Source organism: Asparagus officinalis, chromosome 8 (assembly GCF_001876935.1).
Source record: "Asparagus officinalis chromosome 8, Aspof.V1, whole genome shotgun sequence".
NCBI lineage: Eukaryota > Viridiplantae > Streptophyta > Magnoliopsida > Asparagales > Asparagaceae > Asparagus > Asparagus officinalis.
In genome coordinates this window covers 42,109,461-42,130,021 of record NC_033801.1, presented here as the reverse complement: position 1 = coordinate 42,130,021, position 20,561 = coordinate 42,109,461, and the positions used below count along the sequence as shown (strand labels likewise).

At 36.9% G+C, this 20,561-nt stretch overlaps 2 protein-coding genes and 1 long non-coding RNA gene across 6 annotated transcripts in view; all 3 read left to right on the top strand.

Moving 5' to 3' along the window:
• LOC109821562 (70 kDa peptidyl-prolyl isomerase-like) overlaps positions 1–5,348 on the top strand; it is a 44,382-nt gene extending 39,034 nt beyond the window's left edge. Inside the window, 2 exon segments of the mRNA XM_020387741.1 lie at positions 4,901–4,982; positions 5,063–5,348. Coding sequence (XP_020243330.1) covers positions 4,901–4,982; positions 5,063–5,073 — 93 coding nt within the window. The 3' untranslated portion in view covers positions 5,074–5,348.
• Positions 7,229–7,937, top strand: LOC109822092. Its single transcript, XR_002242022.1, has 2 exons — positions 7,229–7,571; positions 7,652–7,937. It is a non-coding gene; the product is annotated as an uncharacterized LOC109822092 (long non-coding RNA).
• LOC109819926 (serine carboxypeptidase 1-like) lies at positions 10,400–15,048 on the top strand. Of its 4 annotated transcripts, XM_020385913.1 has the most exons (5): positions 10,400–10,616; positions 10,694–10,787; positions 12,180–12,281; positions 14,440–14,497; positions 14,605–14,619. In XM_020385913.1, the coding sequence occupies exons 1-4, from the start codon at positions 10,603–10,605 to the stop codon at positions 14,488–14,490; spliced, it is 261 nt and encodes an 86-aa protein (XP_020241502.1). In that variant the 5' UTR covers positions 10,400–10,602; the 3' UTR covers positions 14,491–14,497; positions 14,605–14,619. The 4 variants fall into 4 exon arrangements, 2 of the variants coding, with proteins under 2 accessions (XP_020241502.1, XP_020241503.1); XM_020385914.1 differs by lacking the exons at positions 14,440–14,497; positions 14,605–14,619 and adding an exon at positions 14,931–15,048 and having other exon boundaries at positions 12,180–12,286; XR_002241663.1 differs by lacking the exons at positions 10,400–10,616; positions 10,694–10,787 and adding exons at positions 12,022–12,054; positions 14,931–15,048 and having other exon boundaries at positions 12,180–12,286; positions 14,440–14,732.

The window sequence follows — 20,561 nt, the reverse complement described above, 5'->3', positions numbered from 1 at the left end:
TATAGTTGAGTACATGTTTGCATAAATGTATGCATATATCCAAGGAGTGTCCATGAAGTTTGGGTACGAGAACGTGTTAGGTACTTATCGCGTATGGGTGCAGGTGGGAAGCTATGTGTGCAGGTGGGGTCTATGTGTAGGAAGGGATGGATAGAGTTTTAGCGACATGGAGGTGGCGAATTGCATTCCCTTCTGCATCAGTCCTTCATGCAGTCACCACAAGCTCCGACCATTGCCAAATTGTAGCTCGTCTTGTGAACGAGGATCGAAGAAAGATTACACTTCATTGCCGCTTCCGGTTCGAGGCTATGTGGCTAGAATATGAAGGTTGTGAGGGTGTGATCTAGTCAACTTGGAATGAGGGAAGTGACATTGATCAAATTGCTAAACAGATGTAGGTGTGGGTATGAGATGATGCTATGGAACATAAATGTTTTTAGGAATGTTCAACAATTGCTTAAGATGAAGAAGACTAGTTAAAATGAATTGTGTGCTATCAAAGGTCAAGTTTGGTGATTGATGAGATAAAAAGTTTTAAGTGTGAGATTAACTGAGTTATTTAAGAAGGGAGAGGCGATATGGAAACAACATTGAGGGCGGAATGGTTATATGAGATCAATATACGACATATTTTCATAAGAAAGCCACACTGAAAAAGCAAAACTTTATTAAAGGGCTTCACGATGATTACGGTAGGTGGCAAGAACTAGATAATGTGGGAAATCTAATTTCACAATATTTTGATGAGATTTTCCGCACTTTAGGAGATCATAGATTTGACCGGATTCTTAATGTTGTACAAGAAGTGGTGACTGATGATATGGCCAAAACTTTCGACAGTGATTTTAGGGTGGAAGAGGTGATTACAGCGCTAAATCAAATGATGTCAACAAAGGCGTTGGGACCAGATGGGATGTCGGTTTTGTTTTACCAAAAATAATGGCATATCATAGGGAGAGAGATAATTTTTGCAGCGTTGAACTGCCTAAATTTGGGGGTTATGCTTTCTAAGGTGAATCATACAAATATAGTTCTCATTCCAAAGAAACAAAACCCAAAAGAGATTATCGACTTTCGCGCTATTAGTCTATGCAATGTCATCTACGAGCTTATCTCAAAGGTTCTTATGAATCGCCTGAATTGCATTCTTCCATATATTATCTTTGAGTTACAAAGCGCTTTTGTGACGGGCCGACTGATAACATATATTTTAGTGTATTTCGAGTTGATGCATATGATGAAAAAGAAGAATAAAGGTAGACGAGGTTTCATAGCTTTCAAACTGGATATAAGCAAGGCCAAGGATATAGTTGAGTGGGATTTGTTGGAGGGTATTATGGCTCGGATGGGGCTTCTGTCACGATGGATTTCTCAAGTATCCTATGCGTCCGCTCTGTTACATATTCTATACTCTATAATAGTCCATCGTTGCACAAAGCTTCACCATCTCGTGGGCTCCAATAAAGTGACCCATTGAACCCTTATTTGTTATTATTTGTGCTGAGGGTTTCTCTTACTTCTTAGACAAGCTGAGTTATAGAAGAGTATCCATGACTTTGGTGCTGGTTGCAGAGGTCCTTCACATCTTTTCTTTGTTGATGATAGTCTGCTATTTGCTAGGGCCACGAAAAGTGAATGTCGGAAGCTATCGCATATAATCCATATGTATGAGGAACCATGGGTCAGTTGATAAATCTGCAAAAATCATCATTATTTTTTTTCTCCAAATGTGACAATTCCAATAAAACATACCCTGTTGAATATGGTAGGAGTGGGGGAGGTACAAGTCCATGACAACCTTGGTCTTCCAACTCTAATTGGTTGATCAAAGAAGCACATTTTCAACTCGTTAAGAGGCCGTATGTGGAACAAGATTCATGGCTGGAAGGGGAAATTGTTATCTTAGGCGGGTTGAGAAGTTTTATTCAAAGCAGCGGGTTAAGCTTCGCCAACTTGTGCAATGTCTTGTTTTTTATTGTTCAAAACTATGTGTGCGGACCTGAATGGCATCTTAGCTCGTTTTTTGTGGGGAGCTAAATGATACAGATAGGAAAATTCGTTGTCTAAGTTGGTCGATGATGTGCGAAGGAAAAATCAAAGGCGGTATGGGTTTTTGATTTTGAGACTTTGAGGCGTTCAATTTAGCTTTGCTTGCAAAACAAGGTTGGGATATGCACCATCATTTGCTTGGTGAAGTATATGGTCTTCTCTTGATGTGCTGCGTGGTGCGGGTAGATGGAGCATTGACAATGGGAGTAGTATTTGTATTTGAACAGATTCATGGATACCAAAGCCATACTCGTTCAAACCAATTTGTCCACAGAGTGTGCTTCCAGTTGATGCTACTGTGTCGGACCTTTCTGATACGATGACAAAGATGTGGGATGAAAATTTGGTGCATCAAGTTTTCCTGTCATTTGAAGCTGATGAAATCTTGCAAATTCCTCAGTCGTAATCTACATACAGATGTTCAACTATGGCATTGGGAGAACAATGGCGAGTTTACAGTAAAGGGTTGGTGAACGTGTGTTACAGACTTGTTGATGGGAGGTCAAGGCTGGCCCTTCTTCGGATGGGAAACATAGAGCATGGTGGAAGAATGTTTGGGGGAGCGTGATACCCAACAAGATCAAGATTTTCATATGGTAGTGCTTGTAGGGATATTCTACTGCTGATGGAAAATCTGGTCCAGTGGCAAGTTGCTAGGAGGGCATGGTGCACATCTGGTGTGGCACAACAAATGTGACAACCAAGCACACTTAGGTTGCAGGTACGCTTAAGAAGTGTGGCATATTCTGGCATGTCAAGGACGTGTACAGGTCATCAATGGAATTGCTCAATCTTTTGATGAATGGCTGCAGAACTGGATGGTTCAGTTAGACGACGGCAAAAAGGGCTTGGCTCTTATAAGTTTATGGGCCATGTGGAATGACCGTAACACCGTGGTGCATGGAGAAGCTGCATGACAACCTGAGGTAACAACAATGTTCTGTTGCAACTTCTGTATAGAGTTCAATGCTTCAAAATTATGGGAGGGTCAACGTCGCGACATGCAAAACTCAGTGAACTGTTGGATACCCCTGCGATTGGATCCTTATAAGATTAATGTCGACGGTGTTTTGTTTAAAAGTTCTAATCAACATGGATTTGGCGTTGTAATCAGAGACCACAAAAGGGAAGTGTATGCATCAACGACGAAGGGGTGGTGAGGGTTGTTTATGTTGTGGAAGCTCTAGCAGTTATAAGAGGATGTCGATTAGCTCAACGACTCCAGTTCTTACTGGTGGAGGTAGCAAGTGATTGTCAGGAGCTCATTAGAGCTTTGCAAAACCACACTGTGTTGCGATCAGTGATTGGTGATGTCCTACATGACATTTGGGATCTTTTAATTTTCTTTAACGATGTTGCTGTTACTCATGTTAAAAGAGCAGGGAATAAGCTAGCCTATGCTATGGCTAGACTCGCTCAATCTGTTGACAGTTGTAGAGTGTGGATGAAGGAGGTGCCGGTATCGGTACAACATCTAGTCCATGCTGACATGTTTTGTTCCTAAAATATGAGTTTGTTTCCATAAAAAAAAAGCCTAAGGGCAGTTATCCTAACCCGCAATTTTTCTTGAAATCAGTAATCAAATCCGAGCCTAGAAAATATACAACCTAGTAGCTGGACTTGAGTCCAGATACTGTGGCATAGGGTATAATGTTTAACACTATCACATTTGAGATACAAATGCAGATTTCGGTTGGGTTTCGGTTGGATTACCCAAAATCTGTTTGCATCTCTGTTGGCTGTTAAGAGTGATTCTCAAAAGGAAATTTTGTTTTAAAGATTAGGAAGGATGAGGATAAAACGAAAGCAAGACTTAAATCATTTTAGCATGAAATGGAAAAGAGGATCTAAAATGTAATGACAACCCATATATGTTGTTGGCTTGCAAAGGCCCATGAACGTATATGGATTAGGATAAGCTATTTGGAAATAATTGTCTCATAAAAATTAACCTTATTAAAGTCATGAGTCCAAGCATATATCCATCAAATTATTTTTTCAATGTGGGACTACATTCCATTTCATGTTTTTTCTATACCAAATCCTCACCTTAGTTGAATGGATGTGACACATTCCTAACTAGTCTCCACCTTGGCTCGGATCTAGTCGAGTCCAACTTGAGCCAGTACGGTTGGCTGATGTAGACAATGTCTCAGCACTTCGTAGATGAATAGAGTAACATTGGAGGCTCGTGTGACGATATGTGCATCCAAAGGAACCCTAACACGTGTACAGGTTACACCAAAGCCACATGTAATGTCACTTGCCTGAACGAGTAGTAGCCTATGCAAACAAATTGGGAATCAAGCAAGCTTTTCTACAAAAGGCCTATCTGACCACGAGTTCTGATACCAATTTTTTGGGTTGCAAAAACCATGAATGGAGTTGGACTAGGCTAATCTACTTGGACTCAAATTGACTAAAAAGTGTTAGACCCTATTTGAGTCATGCATCCAATCATATTAGCCATGTATCCATTAGCCATGTATCCACCTAAGTGTTTTTTTCCAAGTTGAGCCTAAATCCCATCTCATGCCTTTCGTTATACCAAACCTACACCTGAACTGAATGTGTGCGAGACACTCCCACATATATGTGAGGTGAGGTTTCAGCAAAGACTAGCTGTTTAAACATCTGTAAGATAAACATTGGGTTCCTATGGTAGTTGACGGTTGTGCGAGGAAACTAGATTCACAAGCCTCTTGAAATTTATCTGGAAATAGTCACTTTTCTGTGGTCATTTTCAGCACATTAAGAGTTCTGTTGGTAGTTTGGTTTGTTGATGATAAATGGAGAGACAATTGAATTTCGAAAAAAAAAAAATCATTGCTGACTTCATTATTTCCTGCAGAGGCTAAAGGTTGATAAAGCGCAGGATGAGAAGAGAGATGCTAAAGGGGTTCAGGTTATGGACGTGCAGAGCCGTGAAGCGGGTAATGCGCATAAACTTGATCTTATTAATCTATTTTCTTGGAAACATGGTTTTCTAAGTAACTTTTTATATCTTGTGCAGATACCTGTTAAATAAAATGGTTCAGTGGCAGAGAAACAAGTTTCCTGTACAATTATTGATAACCAATGTCTGATGATCAGAATGACGTGTTGCATCGGTACAGAAGAAAGGAAATATTGTATAAATTTTTGGAAATTTTACTACTTGAGATGGGGGTGCTTTATCTTTTTCCTTTGAGGTGCATCGCCTCAAGTGTGCGCAACCTGTTGGATAATTTCACTGGAATAGACTGTAAAATGATGTACGAAATCTATACTAGTGCTAGTTGAACCCCGACTTTCACTTATTTCATGATCTGGTCATTTTTCCCGCAAAAAAGAGGAGATGAGTGATCTTGTTCTCTTTTTATTCGTTTCTCTTTGGCAACAGGTCAAGTTGGATTTTACAAATCATCAGAAAAACTCATATATATTCTCCTAGCTATTGAGAGGCGTGGAAACACTTCTGCGGTTGGAGATCGAGCCGTCTGCATGTGCAGATATAATTGCTTGGTGGACTAAATAGCACTTACATACCCTTTTGTTTCATCTACTTCTCACTTATATACCTACCCGTGTGTTTGGTAGTAAAAAAATAACCTAAAGTTTTTTAAACTTGCACTTATATACCCTCTTTTGTTTTCGGTAGCACTTATACCCTAAAGTTATTAGAATTGGTAGCACTTATACCCTAAAGTTATTAGAATTGGCACCTGAATACCCTAAAATTTTTAAATTTGACGCTTAAATACCCTAAAGTTTTTAAATCTTGCACTTAAATATCCTCAAATTTGCATGAGTGAGGGTATTTATGCTCAAGTTTTAAAAACTTTAGGGTACTTGAGCGCTAGTTTAAAAAAAAATTTAGGGTATTTTTTTTGCAATCAAGTGCAAGTTGGGGTATATATGTGAAAAGTAGGTGAAACAATAGGTGATATAAGTGGTATTTCGCCTTGTTTAGATGTATTCCTTTGTGATGTATGCTTGATAAGACTTGAGTCAATTTTAAGCAATCTTGTGAGTAGTAAGTAGGTTTTGCGTAATGAAGAGACAAATAGAAGCGGGGTACTTATGTAGTGCGATATGAGTATAGGATGTCTCAGAAATTGATATAAAACATCACCTTTATACATTAGAATGTTAGGCAATTAAAAAATAGTTTGTACAAAACTAAGTGAATGTTATAATGGGTTTATGGATGTACACATAATATGATGAAACATAAGCGTATTCCTAAAAGATTAGAGGTTGTTCCCGCTAAGGGAAAAAGAGAGAGAGAGGATTGATTATAGAGGTTTGATCATGTGCGATGGGGTTCACTAAATGCACAAGTTGAAAAAAAAGTGATAAGATTATATACTTGATAAAAAAATGAATTTTACAGATTGGAAGCAACCATAAGGATGTGATAATGATAAACTTAATTAAAAAAAAAATAGACCTTTAGAGATCAAATGAAAGAACTCAAGACTTCGATGTTAGTAGTAAAGAAGTAGGCCTCTATGTACAATGTAGTTTCGAATAAAGACTTGAGGTGTTGGCCAGAATGGAAATAGGGGTATCTACATATCCATGATGGAAGACTTCATTATTTCTAGCAATTATTTCAGAAAACTCTGCACCTGACTCCTCAATCCGAATGGGGCCATTTTCATCTGCAGCTTTGCCCACCATTTATAACTAACCAGAACATTAACCTTTGCAGATATATATCGCTTTCACAAAGTGAATGGAAACTTTCAGAAAACCCTTTTAAATTTGGGCGTTTCTCAAATAATACCTTTCTTGACTTTCAAAATAGGCTAAATACCCATATTGGTATTTTAATTCCACCATATCTACCAAGAAGGTATTTTAATTAGGCAAACCTGTTTTAAGGCATTTTAATTGATTCAACTTACCAACAAGGGCCTTTTCTCGTCGGCGACCAGTTTTCCGTCGAGAGCTCATCACGTGCGTGTCACGTGATGACTTAAACTGTTTTTTAGCTGCTGATGTGGCACAGATTTTCTGACGTGGTAATGTTTAAATGCGGGAATTAACCCTCTAAAAATCCCAATTCACCCAAAATATGACAGATCTGTGCCACATCAGCAGCTAAAAAATAAAGTTGAGCCTAAATCCCATCTCATGCCTTTCGTTATACCAAACCTACACCTGAACTGAATGTGTGCGAGACACTCCCACATATATGTGAGGTGAGGTTTCAGCAAAGACTAGCTGTTTAAACATCTGTAAGATAAACATTGGGTTCCTATGGTAGTTGACGGTTGTGCGAGGAAACTAGATTCACAAGCCTCTTGAAATTTATCTGGAAATAGTCACTTTTCTGTGGTCATTTTCAGCACATTAAGAGTTCTGTTGGTAGTTTGGTTTGTTGATGATAAATGGAGAGACAATTGAATTTCGAAAAAAAAAAAATCATTGCTGACTTCATTATTTCCTGCAGAGGCTAAAGGTTGATAAAGCGCAGGATGAGAAGAGAGATGCTAAAGGGGTTCAGGTTATGGACGTGCAGAGCCGTGAAGCGGGTAATGCGCATAAACTTGATCTTATTAATCTATTTTCTTGGAAACATGGTTTTCTAAGTAACTTTTTATATCTTGTGCAGATACCTGTTAAATAAAATGGTTCAGTGGCAGAGAAACAAGTTTCCTGTACAATTATTGATAACCAATGTCTGATGATCAGAATGACGTGTTGCATCGGTACAGAAGAAAGGAAATATTGTATAAATTTTTGGAAATTTTACTACTTGAGATGGGGGTGCTTTATCTTTTTCCTTTGAGGTGCATCGCCTCAAGTGTGCGCAACCTGTTGGATAATTTCACTGGAATAGACTGTAAAATGATGTACGAAATCTATACTAGTGCTAGTTGAACCCCGACTTTCACTTATTTCATGATCTGGTCATTTTTCCCGCAAAAAAGAGGAGATGAGTGATCTTGTTCTCTTTTTATTCGTTTCTCTTTGGCAACAGGTCAAGTTGGATTTTACAAATCATCAGAAAAACTCATATATATTCTCCTAGCTATTGAGAGGCGTGGAAACACTTCTGCGGTTGGAGATCGAGCCGTCTGCATGTGCAGATATAATTGCTTGGTGGACTAAATAGCACTTACATACCCTTTTGTTTCATCTACTTCTCACTTATATACCTACCCGTGTGTTTGGTAGTAAAAAAATAACCTAAAGTTTTTTAAACTTGCACTTATATACCCTCTTTTGTTTTCGGTAGCACTTATACCCTAAAGTTATTAGAATTGGTAGCACTTATACCCTAAAGTTATTAGAATTGGTAGCACTTATACCCTAAAGTTATTAGAATTGGTAGCACTTATACCCTAAAGTTATTAGAATTGGTAGCACTTATACCCTAAAGTTATTAGAATTGGTAGCACTTATACCCTAAAGTTATTAGAATTGGTAGCACTTATACCCTAAAGTTATTAGAATTGGCACCTGAATACCCTAAAATTTTTAAATTTGACGCTTAAATACCCTAAAGTTTTTAAATCTTGCACTTAAATATCCTCAAATTTGCATGAGTGAGGGTATTTATGCTCAAGTTTTAAAAACTTTAGGGTACTTGAGCGCTAGTTTAAAAAAAAATTTAGGGTATTTTTTTTGCAATCAAGTGCAAGTTGGGGTATATATGTGAAAAGTAGGTGAAACAATAGGTGATATAAGTGGTATTTCGCCTTGTTTAGATGTATTCCTTTGTGATGTATGCTTGATAAGACTTGAGTCAATTTTAAGCAATCTTGTGAGTAGTAAGTAGGTTTTGCGTAATGAAGAGACAAATAGAAGCGGGGTACTTATGTAGTGCGATATGAGTATAGGATGTCTCAGAAATTGATATAAAACATCACCTTTATACATTAGAATGTTAGGCAATTAAAAAATAGTTTGTACAAAACTAAGTGAATGTTATAATGGGTTTATGGATGTACACATAATATGATGAAACATAAGCGTATTCCTAAAAGATTAGAGGTTGTTCCCGCTAAGGGAAAAAGAGAGAGAGAGGATTGATTATAGAGGTTTGATCATGTGCGATGGGGTTCACTAAATGCACAAGTTGAAAAAAAAGTGATAAGATTATATACTTGATAAAAAAATGAATTTTACAGATTGGAAGCAACCATAAGGATGTGATAATGATAAACTTAATTAAAAAAAAAATAGACCTTTAGAGATCAAATGAAAGAACTCAAGACTTCGATGTTAGTAGTAAAGAAGTAGGCCTCTATGTACAATGTAGTTTCGAATAAAGACTTGAGGTGTTGGCCAGAATGGAAATAGGGGTATCTACATATCCATGATGGAAGACTTCATTATTTCTAGCAATTATTTCAGAAAACTCTGCACCTGACTCCTCAATCCGAATGGGGCCATTTTCATCTGCAGCTTTGCCCACCATTTATAACTAACCAGAACATTAACCTTTGCAGATATATATCGCTTTCACAAAGTGAATGGAAACTTTCAGAAAACCCTTTTAAATTTGGGCGTTTCTCAAATAATACCTTTCTTGACTTTCAAAATAGGCTAAATACCCATATTGGTATTTTAATTCCACCATATCTACCAAGAAGGTATTTTAATTAGGCAAACCTGTTTTAAGGCATTTTAATTGATTCAACTTACCAACAAGGGCCTTTTCTCGTCGGCGACCAGTTTTCCGTCGAGAGCTCATCACGTGCGTGTCACGTGATGACTTAAACTGTTTTTTAGCTGCTGATGTGGCACAGATTTTCTGACGTGGTAATGTTTAAATGCGGGAATTAACCCTCTAAAAATCCCAATTCACCCAAAATATGACAGATCTGTGCCACATCAGCAGCTAAAAAATAGTTTAAGTCATCACGTGCCACGCACGTGACGAGCTCTCGCCGGAAAACTGGTCACCGACGAGAAAAACTGACCTCTGTTGGTAAGTTGAATCAATTAAAATGCCTTAAAGCATGTTTGCCTAATTAAAATACCTTTTTGATAAATGGGGTGGAATTAAAATACCAATATGAGTATTTAGCCCTTTCAAAATGTCACAAAACCCACCTTACTTCTTAGGATTCTCAGAGAATCTCCTTCAACTTTCAACATTTTCCAAAATACATGGCACATGGGTAGGTAAATTATGCAGGGGAATTTTTTGCCAGTATAAATTGTGGTTCGCACCTTTAGGGAAGTTTTTTGCTAGTAGTTTGAAGAGGGTTTGCTGAGAACCCCAAAACTTTAGGGTGTTTTGTGACATTTTAAAAGTCAAGGGGCTTATATGAGAAACTCCTAAACTTAGGAGGTGGTTTTGTGAGATTTATTACTCTTTATAAAATTCCCTCAAACTCGTTTATCGACTGCCTCCATTTCTTTCCTGAGATTTTAAAAGCTATTATCAATTAACTTCTCTCTGCCCTCAAACTGTCCAGGGAAATGCTGCAATGAGTTCATTAACGATATTTAAGCTGAATTTTGCGGAGATATTTGGTTCCATTGCCTCATTTTCTATCATTTGTAGCCCTTCTAAAATTCGATGTCCCCAGATATGTTGATGGTATCCATATGCCTGGACTAAGGTTTGTACTTACCTCTACTTTATCATTTATCTCATTTTTTTAGTATATAATTATCATCTAATCTTTTCTCTCTTTAGGTGTGTAACATTATTTTTCTTGATTCTCCCGTTAGAACTGGATTGTCCTATTTGGGTCAATCGCAAGATTATACAACTTCTGACACCAAATTACGTAAGGAAGCTGGACTTGAAGTGCTTTTAAGTCTCAATATTTGTTAAGCTTGTAATAGAATTTCTTTATACATATGTATGTGCATATTATTCCTTATATATAGCTAGAAATTGTTGATCAACAATTTTCCAAATTTTTTTTGGTTGCCTTCATGAGTCCTTTTTCTCCCCTCAACTCTGTTAAGAACTCCTCTTTTTGTTATATTAGTGATAATAAGAACAAATTTTTGTTTTAAACCCATTTCAACTTTTTTTTACCGGAATCGACCGACTCTCTTTTTATTTAGCGGAATCGACCCACTTCTCGGGAAGTGGGTTGATTCCGCTAAATAAAAACAAAATCGGTCGGTTTGTAAAATAAAAAATTAGAATGGGTTTAAATCAAAAATTTGTTCGTGATAATAATGTCTTTGTGAATGCCTCCATCCAAGTCATTTTTACCTAGCTTTAGTCCTTGAATCTTTTGTATCATGTCATTCATAACTAACACACTCATCTTTCTCCATTTCTGCATCTAAACCATCCTAAGAAATCTTCCACTCGTGCCAATTTTAGCTACATATCACTTCCCAAGACATTCATTCTTACCTTATCTTTTTATCTTGTTACTTACACATTTATCGCACCAGGCTCATTCTTGCCACACTTGGTTTCTGACCTTGTTGTCCACCATTCACATCCAATCTGTAAAGCATGTGTGGCTAATATTATTGCTATTTTCTTGTTAAAGTAACTCCAGTTGTCCAATTTAGGAGCTACTAACAATGAACCTATGAAATTGATGCATATGCATTGTGTTTTCCGCTTGCTTGGCAATTGCGCAGCTACTTGGCAAATAGACGCATGCATATTTTCATTCTTCTTTGAGAATTTTACAAGCTACACAGATTTTGCCATTGATCTGAGACTTATTCATCTAAACTGTGTTATTGGTAAGAAGTAAGCACTCAATACTATGTATTAAAGCAGAGTCTTAAGAAATTAGAACATGTTTCTTGTTCATTTATGCAAGTATCTTTTTATAGTGGAAATCTTTTTTATGCTATCTTATTGTTCCGTGTAGAACTTGTCCTACCAAAATCTAGTTTATCCTTTAAAAAAAAAAGATCTGATGGACTGGCCTCACAAACCACCACATGTCTTTTCAGCACGTTTTTGTCCTCACTCACGCGCTCTCTGAAAAACTTTCCCAGGGGGTCACCCATCAAGCACGCTTAACTTTGGAGTTTCTAAGAGTTGGATTCCCGAAAAAAAGATGCATCTTGGTGGTATGAGTATTCCAATCAAATCTATCAATACTAATCACATCACCCTCTCAAGGGTTGGGGTATTACAATAAATTTGGTCTTAATCTTTAGATGTGGCCGTAATTATCTCTTTGAAATTCATCCAGGGTTATCTTGTTGGCAACCCAGTAACCGATGGTCAATTTGATAACGGGGCAGTAGTTCCATATTTTCATGGGATGGGACTTATATCTGATGAGCTTCACAAGGTGATGTGAGTAAAGTCTTCCTGAATTCTTTATGCTCTCTGTGCATTTATTAATAGAAGTCAAATGTTTTCAGCATGTTGCATTGATTTCTTGCATATATAAATCACAAATTGTCATAGGTACTAGTTGTGTGAAGACATGCATGTGTACATGTTTTACACACATAAAGACACATTGTACATTTTATAAACATTGATAGGATGATCGAAGAAGTGTTACAATTTTTATATAGCACATACGCTAATACATACACACACATGGGTACAACACATGGACATATTATGTATACATACATACATGCATACATAATAGAGTTTGGTCCTTCACAAAGGATTTTGAGCAGCTCCAAATCCTTTCCTTTGGATTCCAATGTTAGGCCGTCCATTTTGTAATCTAGTCTTAAATATGACATACCTTATACAACCTCTGTTTATGTACATTTTAAGTAAGGAGATCAACAATCATAGTTTGACTATCCAGTGAATGTATTATTGACTTTTTGAGGTGTTAAAATTTTATGTAGCACATACACTAATGCATGCTAAACATGTGTACAACACACTGACAAATTATGTATACATGCATACATAATAGAGTTTGGTCCTTCAGGAAAGCATTTCCAAATCCTTTCCTTTGGATTCCAATGTTAGGCCGTCAATTTTGTAGTCTAGTCTTAAATATGACACACCTTATACATATTCTGTTTATGTACAGCTTGAGTAATGGAGATCAACAGGCATAGTTTGACTATCCAGTCAATGTATTATTGACTTCTTGTGACCATTGGAAAAAATGTTCGTTCTTAATTTGTTTTATTCAAGTTCTTTTTAAGTATATCTCTAGTCTTCTTTCTTCCATCAATATGATCTTATAGTTTTTCCTAATTATTTCCAACTATCTGATTCAGTTGTCCTCAATATTATGCTCAACAGGTGCTAAATCTAACTTCTGAAATGTGCACTAATTATTTCCGCCATCTCTTTATATACTTCCCCTCATCATTGTAGCTCTTTCACTTATTTTAAACATATTTTTGAAAATTATATTTCATTATTGGTCAGCATTTTGATCCTTAAAATATTTCTAGTCTTAATGCCACCTAATAGAATTTTTGCTTCAGTTCCATGAGTATCCTATGATTTTTGAACCATTCACTTTGATTTTATGAATTGCATCTCTCTTCCTCACTTCCTTCATCAGTTGCTCGATCCTTAAAAAATCCCTGTATTTTTTAAACACCAATTCATACAGGCATCCTTTCTTCTCACCATTTAGTGAGATTATATTCAGTTTTTGTTATACAAACTCTAAATCCTCTGATTCCTAAGTTCTTCTTAACCTTTAGGAGCAGCTCGGTGCGTGAAGCTCTCACTATATGTGGGGTCTGGGAATGGGTCGGACCACTCTTATATATCAACAAATATTTTCTTTCTAGAATGGTTAAGTTTTTCCTTTCTGTTCCTCTAGTCATCTAGTCTGATATATCATCAACAAATATTTACCATTGGACTTCATCTTGAGTGTGCCCCTAAGTTCATGCATTATAGTGTAAAAAGAAAACGATAAAATTCAGATCTTTGTATAGATATATGGTGGCAGAAAATGGATCGCTCTAATACATGCATGGATAACTCAGATATTAATGATTCATACAACAATGGACAGGTATCTGCTATGGAAAATGTTTCTTAGCTCAACTTTATCAAAGCAGTTTCTTTGATGCGTTTAAACTTTCCACACTATGCCTTGATACACAAAGACAAAATCTGGTCTAATAACTAACTATTATGAGTTGCTTTGTTTTCTGCTGCAGCAGCCATATGGCTGGTAAAAAATACAAATCCATTAGAGCATAGATCTGAATCCGATTGAAGAGAATTTTGTATTGCTATGCAATTTAGGCAAATATTTTCTGTTAATGGTTTGCTTTGGTCATCCCTTTCCTATTCTTGTGATGGTTTTTGATAGATGTTCCTGGTAGATTTTCTATTAGATTACATCTCAGATTATCATCTGTGATCCCTTGCGGTCTTTAATTTTCACTTTTGTTCCTTGGCAATTATTGATAACAACATTTTGAACAGAACTGCTTGTTAGATTAGGTGGAGACCCTAATTTCACCTATCCTCTTCTGCCAATCATCTCATTTTTTCTCTAGGTTGCATTTGTGAGATGTCCCTACAACAGTGCCACTACAACAAAATTCTGAAGTTTTGGTGAGGGCTGAAGGTTATGAGTTTATATTCTGACATGCCTCTACATCTTGAATACTTATGCGCTGGTCAGTGCCTCGACTCACTAAGCTGCGTCTTTCCCCCCCTAGGAATTTGAACCTGGGTTGCTTTGATACCATGTCAAAGATCCTTATCACTAAACCAAGACTCCAAAGTTGGTTGAGGGTTATAATTTTTTTTTACATGAGCAGCATCATCACCGGCTATAAAGAGAAAGGTAACAAATTCTGCAGTAACTGGTGTAATTGTCATTCTAACACTTTGAAGACTCATAAGCTGCTTTCCTGGGCAGTGCTTTTTTGCTTTTCACTATTTCTGAATTTACTACTTTCGGATTCTGTTTCTTTTACCTCCGTTATACTTTTTATGTATAAATGCATAGATGGCTTGATAGCTACAACCTCTTTTTTTTCAGTCAGCAGAGAGACGATGCGGAGGGCAATATGCAGGTCCTGTGAATGCAAGATGTGCAGAACCTATAAGGTCGATGTTGAGGATCTGCGTTGTCGTTTGGCTCAGAAACCTGCCGAAATCAGTCCTATTCTTCCTTCACAGTGCACCACCAAGGACTCAAAGGGGAGAGCTCACTGATCTCCTCGACCCGTCACTCACAAAGAGGATTTTTTTACATGAGCAGCATCATCACCGGCTATAAAGAGAAAGGTAACAAATTCTGCAGTAACTGGTGTAATTGTCATTCTAACACTTTGAAGACTCATAAGCTGCTTTCCTGGGCAGTGCTTTTTTGCTTTTCACTATTTCTGAATTTACTACTTTCGGATTCTGTTTCTTTTACCTCCGTTATACTTTTTATGTATAAATGCATAGATGGCTTGATAGCTACAACCTCTTTTTTTTCAGTCAGCAGAGAGACGATGCGGAGGGCAATATGCAGGTCCTGTGAATGCAAGATGTGCAGAACCTATAAGGTCGATGTTGAGGATCTGCGTTGTCGTTTGGCTCAGAAACCTGCCGAAATCAGTCCTATTCTTCCTTCACAGTGCACCACCAAGGACTCAAAGGGGAGAGCTCACTGATCTCCTCGACCCGTCACTCACAAAGAGGATCGCAGAAAGGGGGTTAGAGCACAAAGCTCACAGGAGCACAAAACTCGCAGAAGGAGGAAGATCGCACATAGCAGAGGGGAGCTCAAGCTCAGTTTTTCTCCTCACTCTCTCTTCTTCCTCTTTTTCCTCTACTGAGCTACTATCAACCCATTACCCTTATATAGGGAAGGGGGCAGCCGACACGGGAGAGAGGCTAGGGGGGAAAACAAAGGAGGGAGCCGACCTAGGGATGGAAGATGAGATTCACAGCGGCGGCCATCAGATCACAGAGATCGGAGGGCATTTAGAGCTATCGGGTAGGAAGAAGAAAATAGAGGAGCTAGGGCACAAGTAGTGGGGAGCTGGGCTTTTAGAGTAACGGGCCAACTTATTGAGCCAACAAAAAACAACAATCTCCACCTTTGACCCAAGGTAGTGCACAGAAGGAAAAAACACGGAACTGCAGGACTCATCATCGCTAAATTATTACCTGTATAATCACAAAGAAGATATAAGCAATGGAAGAGAATACACTAAGTAAACTCAGATCACAAAGATCGGGGTAAAATCACCAAGCATACCAAGTCCACAAAGGACCGAACTCTACCAAACGGTCATCGAGTTCAAAGGAAAAAAATCACAAAGCTACTAACAAGCACAAAGCAAGTTAATAGGCCACAAAGGCAACACACAAAGCAAAGGAAAATTACCCAAAATCAAAATTCAAGATTCTTTGACACGATATAAATTTTTCAGCAGGCAAACACTTAGTACCCATGTCAGCAGGATTAAATTCTGAGGGAATTTTCTCTAACTTGACAATACCCTTTTCAACTATATCCCGAATGTAATGAAATCTAACATCAATATGTTTAGTTCTATCATGAAAAACAGGATTTTTGCAAAGTTGAATAGCAGATTGACTATCAGAAAATACAACCACATTTTTATCAAGAAAACCAATTTCAGATATAAGGCCCCTAAGCCAAATAGCTTCTTTAAAAGCTTCAGTGGCAGCAACATACTCAGATTCAGTAGTAGATAAAGTAACAATGGGTTGTAATTGGGATTTTTAACTTATGCAAGAGCCACACAAAGTAAACACATAGGAAGTGGTAGATTTTCTATTATCCCTATCATTTGCATAATTGGAATCTACATAGCCAGCAAGTTTGACACCTTCAGAACACTTAGAAAAGGTTAATCCTACATTCACAGAGGATTTCAAATATCTTAAAAGCCACTTCAAGGCATTCCAATGAGGCATACCAGGGTTTGACATATATCTACTCAAGCAACTAACCGCATATGCAATGTCAGGCCTAGTACTAACCATGAGATACATGACAGATCCTATAGCATTCGAATATGGCACCTTCTTCATATCATTTATTTCAGTTTCAGTATTGGGAGATTGATCCTTACTTAACACAAAATGGGAAGCAAGAGGCACATTCACAGATTTGGCATTAGACATAGCAAATTTACTCAAAATTTTTTCAACATATGAACTTTGGTTTAAAACTAGAGTAGATTTGTTTTTGTCCCTAATAATATTCATGCCTAGGATTCTTTTAGCATCACCTAAGTCTTTCATGTCAAAATTTTCACAAAGACATTTTTGAACATGCTCAATAGACTTCAAACAAGGACTAACAATCAACATGTCATCCACATAAATTACAAGAAATACAGGCACAGAGTCTATATTCTTATAATACAGGCAATGATCAGCAGAACTCCTTTTAAACTTTAAAGATTGCATGCATTTATCAAATCTAATATTCCATTGCCTAGGTGATTGTTTTAAACCATACAAAGCCTTTTTTAACAAACACACATGATCAGGCAATTTAGGGTCCACAAAGCCCTCAGGTTGGTGCATATAAATATTTTTATCAAGATCACCATGCAAGAAAGCAGTAGTTACATCCATTTGTTTTAATTCCCAATTAAAATGAGCAACTAAAGCAAGCATAATTCTAACAGTAGTGAATTTGACAACAGGAGCAAAAATTTCAGCATAATCAATTCCCTCCTTTTGAGTAAATCCCTTAGCTACTAACCTAGCCTTAAACCTAACACTTTCGGATTCTTGTTTTACGTTAAACAGCCACTTACAGTTCACTACAGAACAACTAGCAGGTTTAGGAACAAGTTTCCATGTTTGGTTAATTTTTAGGGATTCCATCTCGAACAACTAGCAGGTTTAGGAACAAGTTTCCATGTTTGGTTAATTTTTAGGGATTCCATCTCACTCTTCATAGCACTAATCCATTCTTCAGAATATTTTGACCTTAATGCTTCTTTATAAGTCTTAGGTTCATTGCACTCAAGGGATTCAAACACATTAAAGGCAAACTCAGACATATTACAATCAATCAAATTGCAATCTCTATATCTTTCAGGTTTCCTAATGGTTCTTTTATTTCTATCCCTAGTGAGTTGATAATCATTCAAATCATGCATGTTATCTATTTCCTGCATATCATGCTCCACCTCATTTGGAATAATCTCATCTTGATTTTCAATAATTATATCATTCAATTTTTCTTCAGGAAATGATTTGGGTTGATTAATAATAGGCTTTTGCTCCACCTCATTTGGAGCATCATTTTCAGGAATAGGAACATGTAAAGGTAAACAAGGAAATTCATTTTCATTAAAGACAACGTCTCTGCTTATCACTACCTTAAACCCCGGTTCACTCTTATTCCAAAGCCTATAACCTTTTACCCCTTGTAGCTCAACTTGGTACACATGCGGATGAAGCTTGAACTTGATCTTTAACTATGAATTGCATGTTGCTTCACTCCACAATTCCGCCAACCTCCATTTGATATGATCGTTATGGCGCAATCCATCCATCCTCCAACTGCGTTGTTTGTCTACAATAAATACGAAAACTCAAGTACTAGACAAACAACATTAGTGGTAAATTGTTTGTTAAACATCATCAAAACAAGAAGGCCAACAAGTTCTATTCGTCCTTTCAGCAACCTTATTCTACTGGGGTGTGTAGAGAACATATTTATGCCTTTTAATACCCCAAGTAGTACACAAATCATTCAATTGTTTGTTACAAAACTCAAGACCATTGTCTGTCCTAAGAGTTTTAATTTTCTTTCCCGTTTGGTTTTCAATCATAATTTTCCAGTTTTTAAATTTATCAAAAACTTCAGATTTTTGTTTCATGAGTAAAACCCAAACTTTCCTAGAATAATCATCAATTATGGAAAGAAAATATTGGTTCCCTCCATGCGTAGGCACACTAGAGGGACCCTACACATCAGCATGTAAATATTCAAGTACACTTAGTGCACTTAGACTGATTAGGAAAAGAAGAAGTAGGAAAAATAACCCTATGTTGTTTTCCTAGCACACAAGATTCACAGAAAGGGATGGGGGATATTTTATCACTACCAAAGTGACCTCCTTTATGCAAAATTTCTAATCCTTTATTACTCATGTGACCTAATCTATTATGCCATAAAACAGATTTATCACCTATCACAGAGTTAACAAAATCAAGCACAGGTTCAACATGACAAATATATAAATTATTTTGTTTTTTAGCAGTAAAAACAGCAAGAGACCCTTTCAGAATTTTCATAACCCCTTTACCCCATTTTCCCTCCAAACCATCATTTTCTAGAGATGCACAAGAAATCAAGTTATAACGTAAATCAGGAACATGCCTAACATCCTTCAAAGTAAACACAGAACCAGAGGAAAACCTAAGGCATACATCACCAGTTCCTAAAACATTGCATTTCTTTTCATTTGCCATTGACACAAAGCCATTCTCTATTTTCTTGTAGTTTGAAAACAATGTTTTAAAAGGAGTCATATGAAAAGTACAACCAGAGTCTACCAACCAATCTGATTTACGCAAAGGATCAGATAACACAGAGTTCAAATATGCATAATCACACAGATTATTAATCATGAAAATCTCACCCATTTTGCCCTCACAGACAGCCATATTAGCATGTTCATTTTGCTTATTTTTCTTAGGCTTAGGACAATCTTTAATAAAGTGACCAGTTTTATGACAATTATAGCATTTTTTAGCTTTAAACCTGGACTTAGATCTACCCCTTCTATTTTCAAATTTTTTCTTACTTGATTCCCCATTACTAGCATTCTTTTGGTTATTAGACCTATTCTGAGGCCTACCCCTCACATGCATAACCTCACCAGAATTTTTATTTCCCCCAGAATGTTTTAAATCTAATTCCTTACTCTTAAGACCATTGACCACAACATCAAGGGTAACCTCATCTCTACCATATTTAATAGCAGATTTCACATCACTATATGAGTCAGGAATAGCATTTAGAAGGGCAATAGGAGTATAATCATTTATATGTTTATCACCAGTTAACTTAATATCTAAAATAAGTTTTGTGAAAACATCTAGATTCTCCTCATTGTCCTTAGACATATCCAATCTAAATTTGAAAAATTTTTCAAGCAAAAACATTTTACTGGGCAAAGAGGTTTCAGTATAGAGTTCTTCAAGTTTATCCCAAAGAGTTTTAGCACATTCCAAAATTCTAACTTTTCTAATCACAGAGTCAGATAAGTTCAAATAAATTGTGGAACAAGCATTTTCGTTCATTTCCGCCCGTTTATTTTCAGTGTCAGAGGTTAAATAAGTCTGACCAACAGCCCTAACGGACTTCTGTTGAATTAAGATGCATTTTATTTTTTGTTTCCAAATGCTAAAATCAGATTTTCCGTTGAACGGAGCCATACCATATTGAATCATACTATATTGATTAGCAGCGGACATTTTTCACACAGAAAAACAAACAGCAAAAAAATAGCACGATTTTGGTAATTATCCGGCTCGAAACGTGTGAAGCAACTAGCACGAACAAATGAGAAGAACGATGAACACAAAGTTCTTGTTTCAATCTCTTTGATCTTTCACACGAGCACTCCCAAAAAACAGTATTTTAATTTCTGAAAAAATTTAACAGACCCAAAGATTT

Bases quoted from the DNA above. Each gene is read 5' to 3' on its own strand.
- LOC109819926 (XM_020385913.1), top strand. The intron at 10,788-12,179 runs GTAAGGAAGCTG...AAATTCATCCAG, and splicing joins AACTTCTGACACCAAATTAC to GGTTATCTTGTTGGCAACCC. The intron at 12,282-14,439 runs GTGATGTGAGTA...TTTTTTCTCTAG, and splicing joins TATCTGATGAGCTTCACAAG to GTTGCATTTGTGAGATGTCC.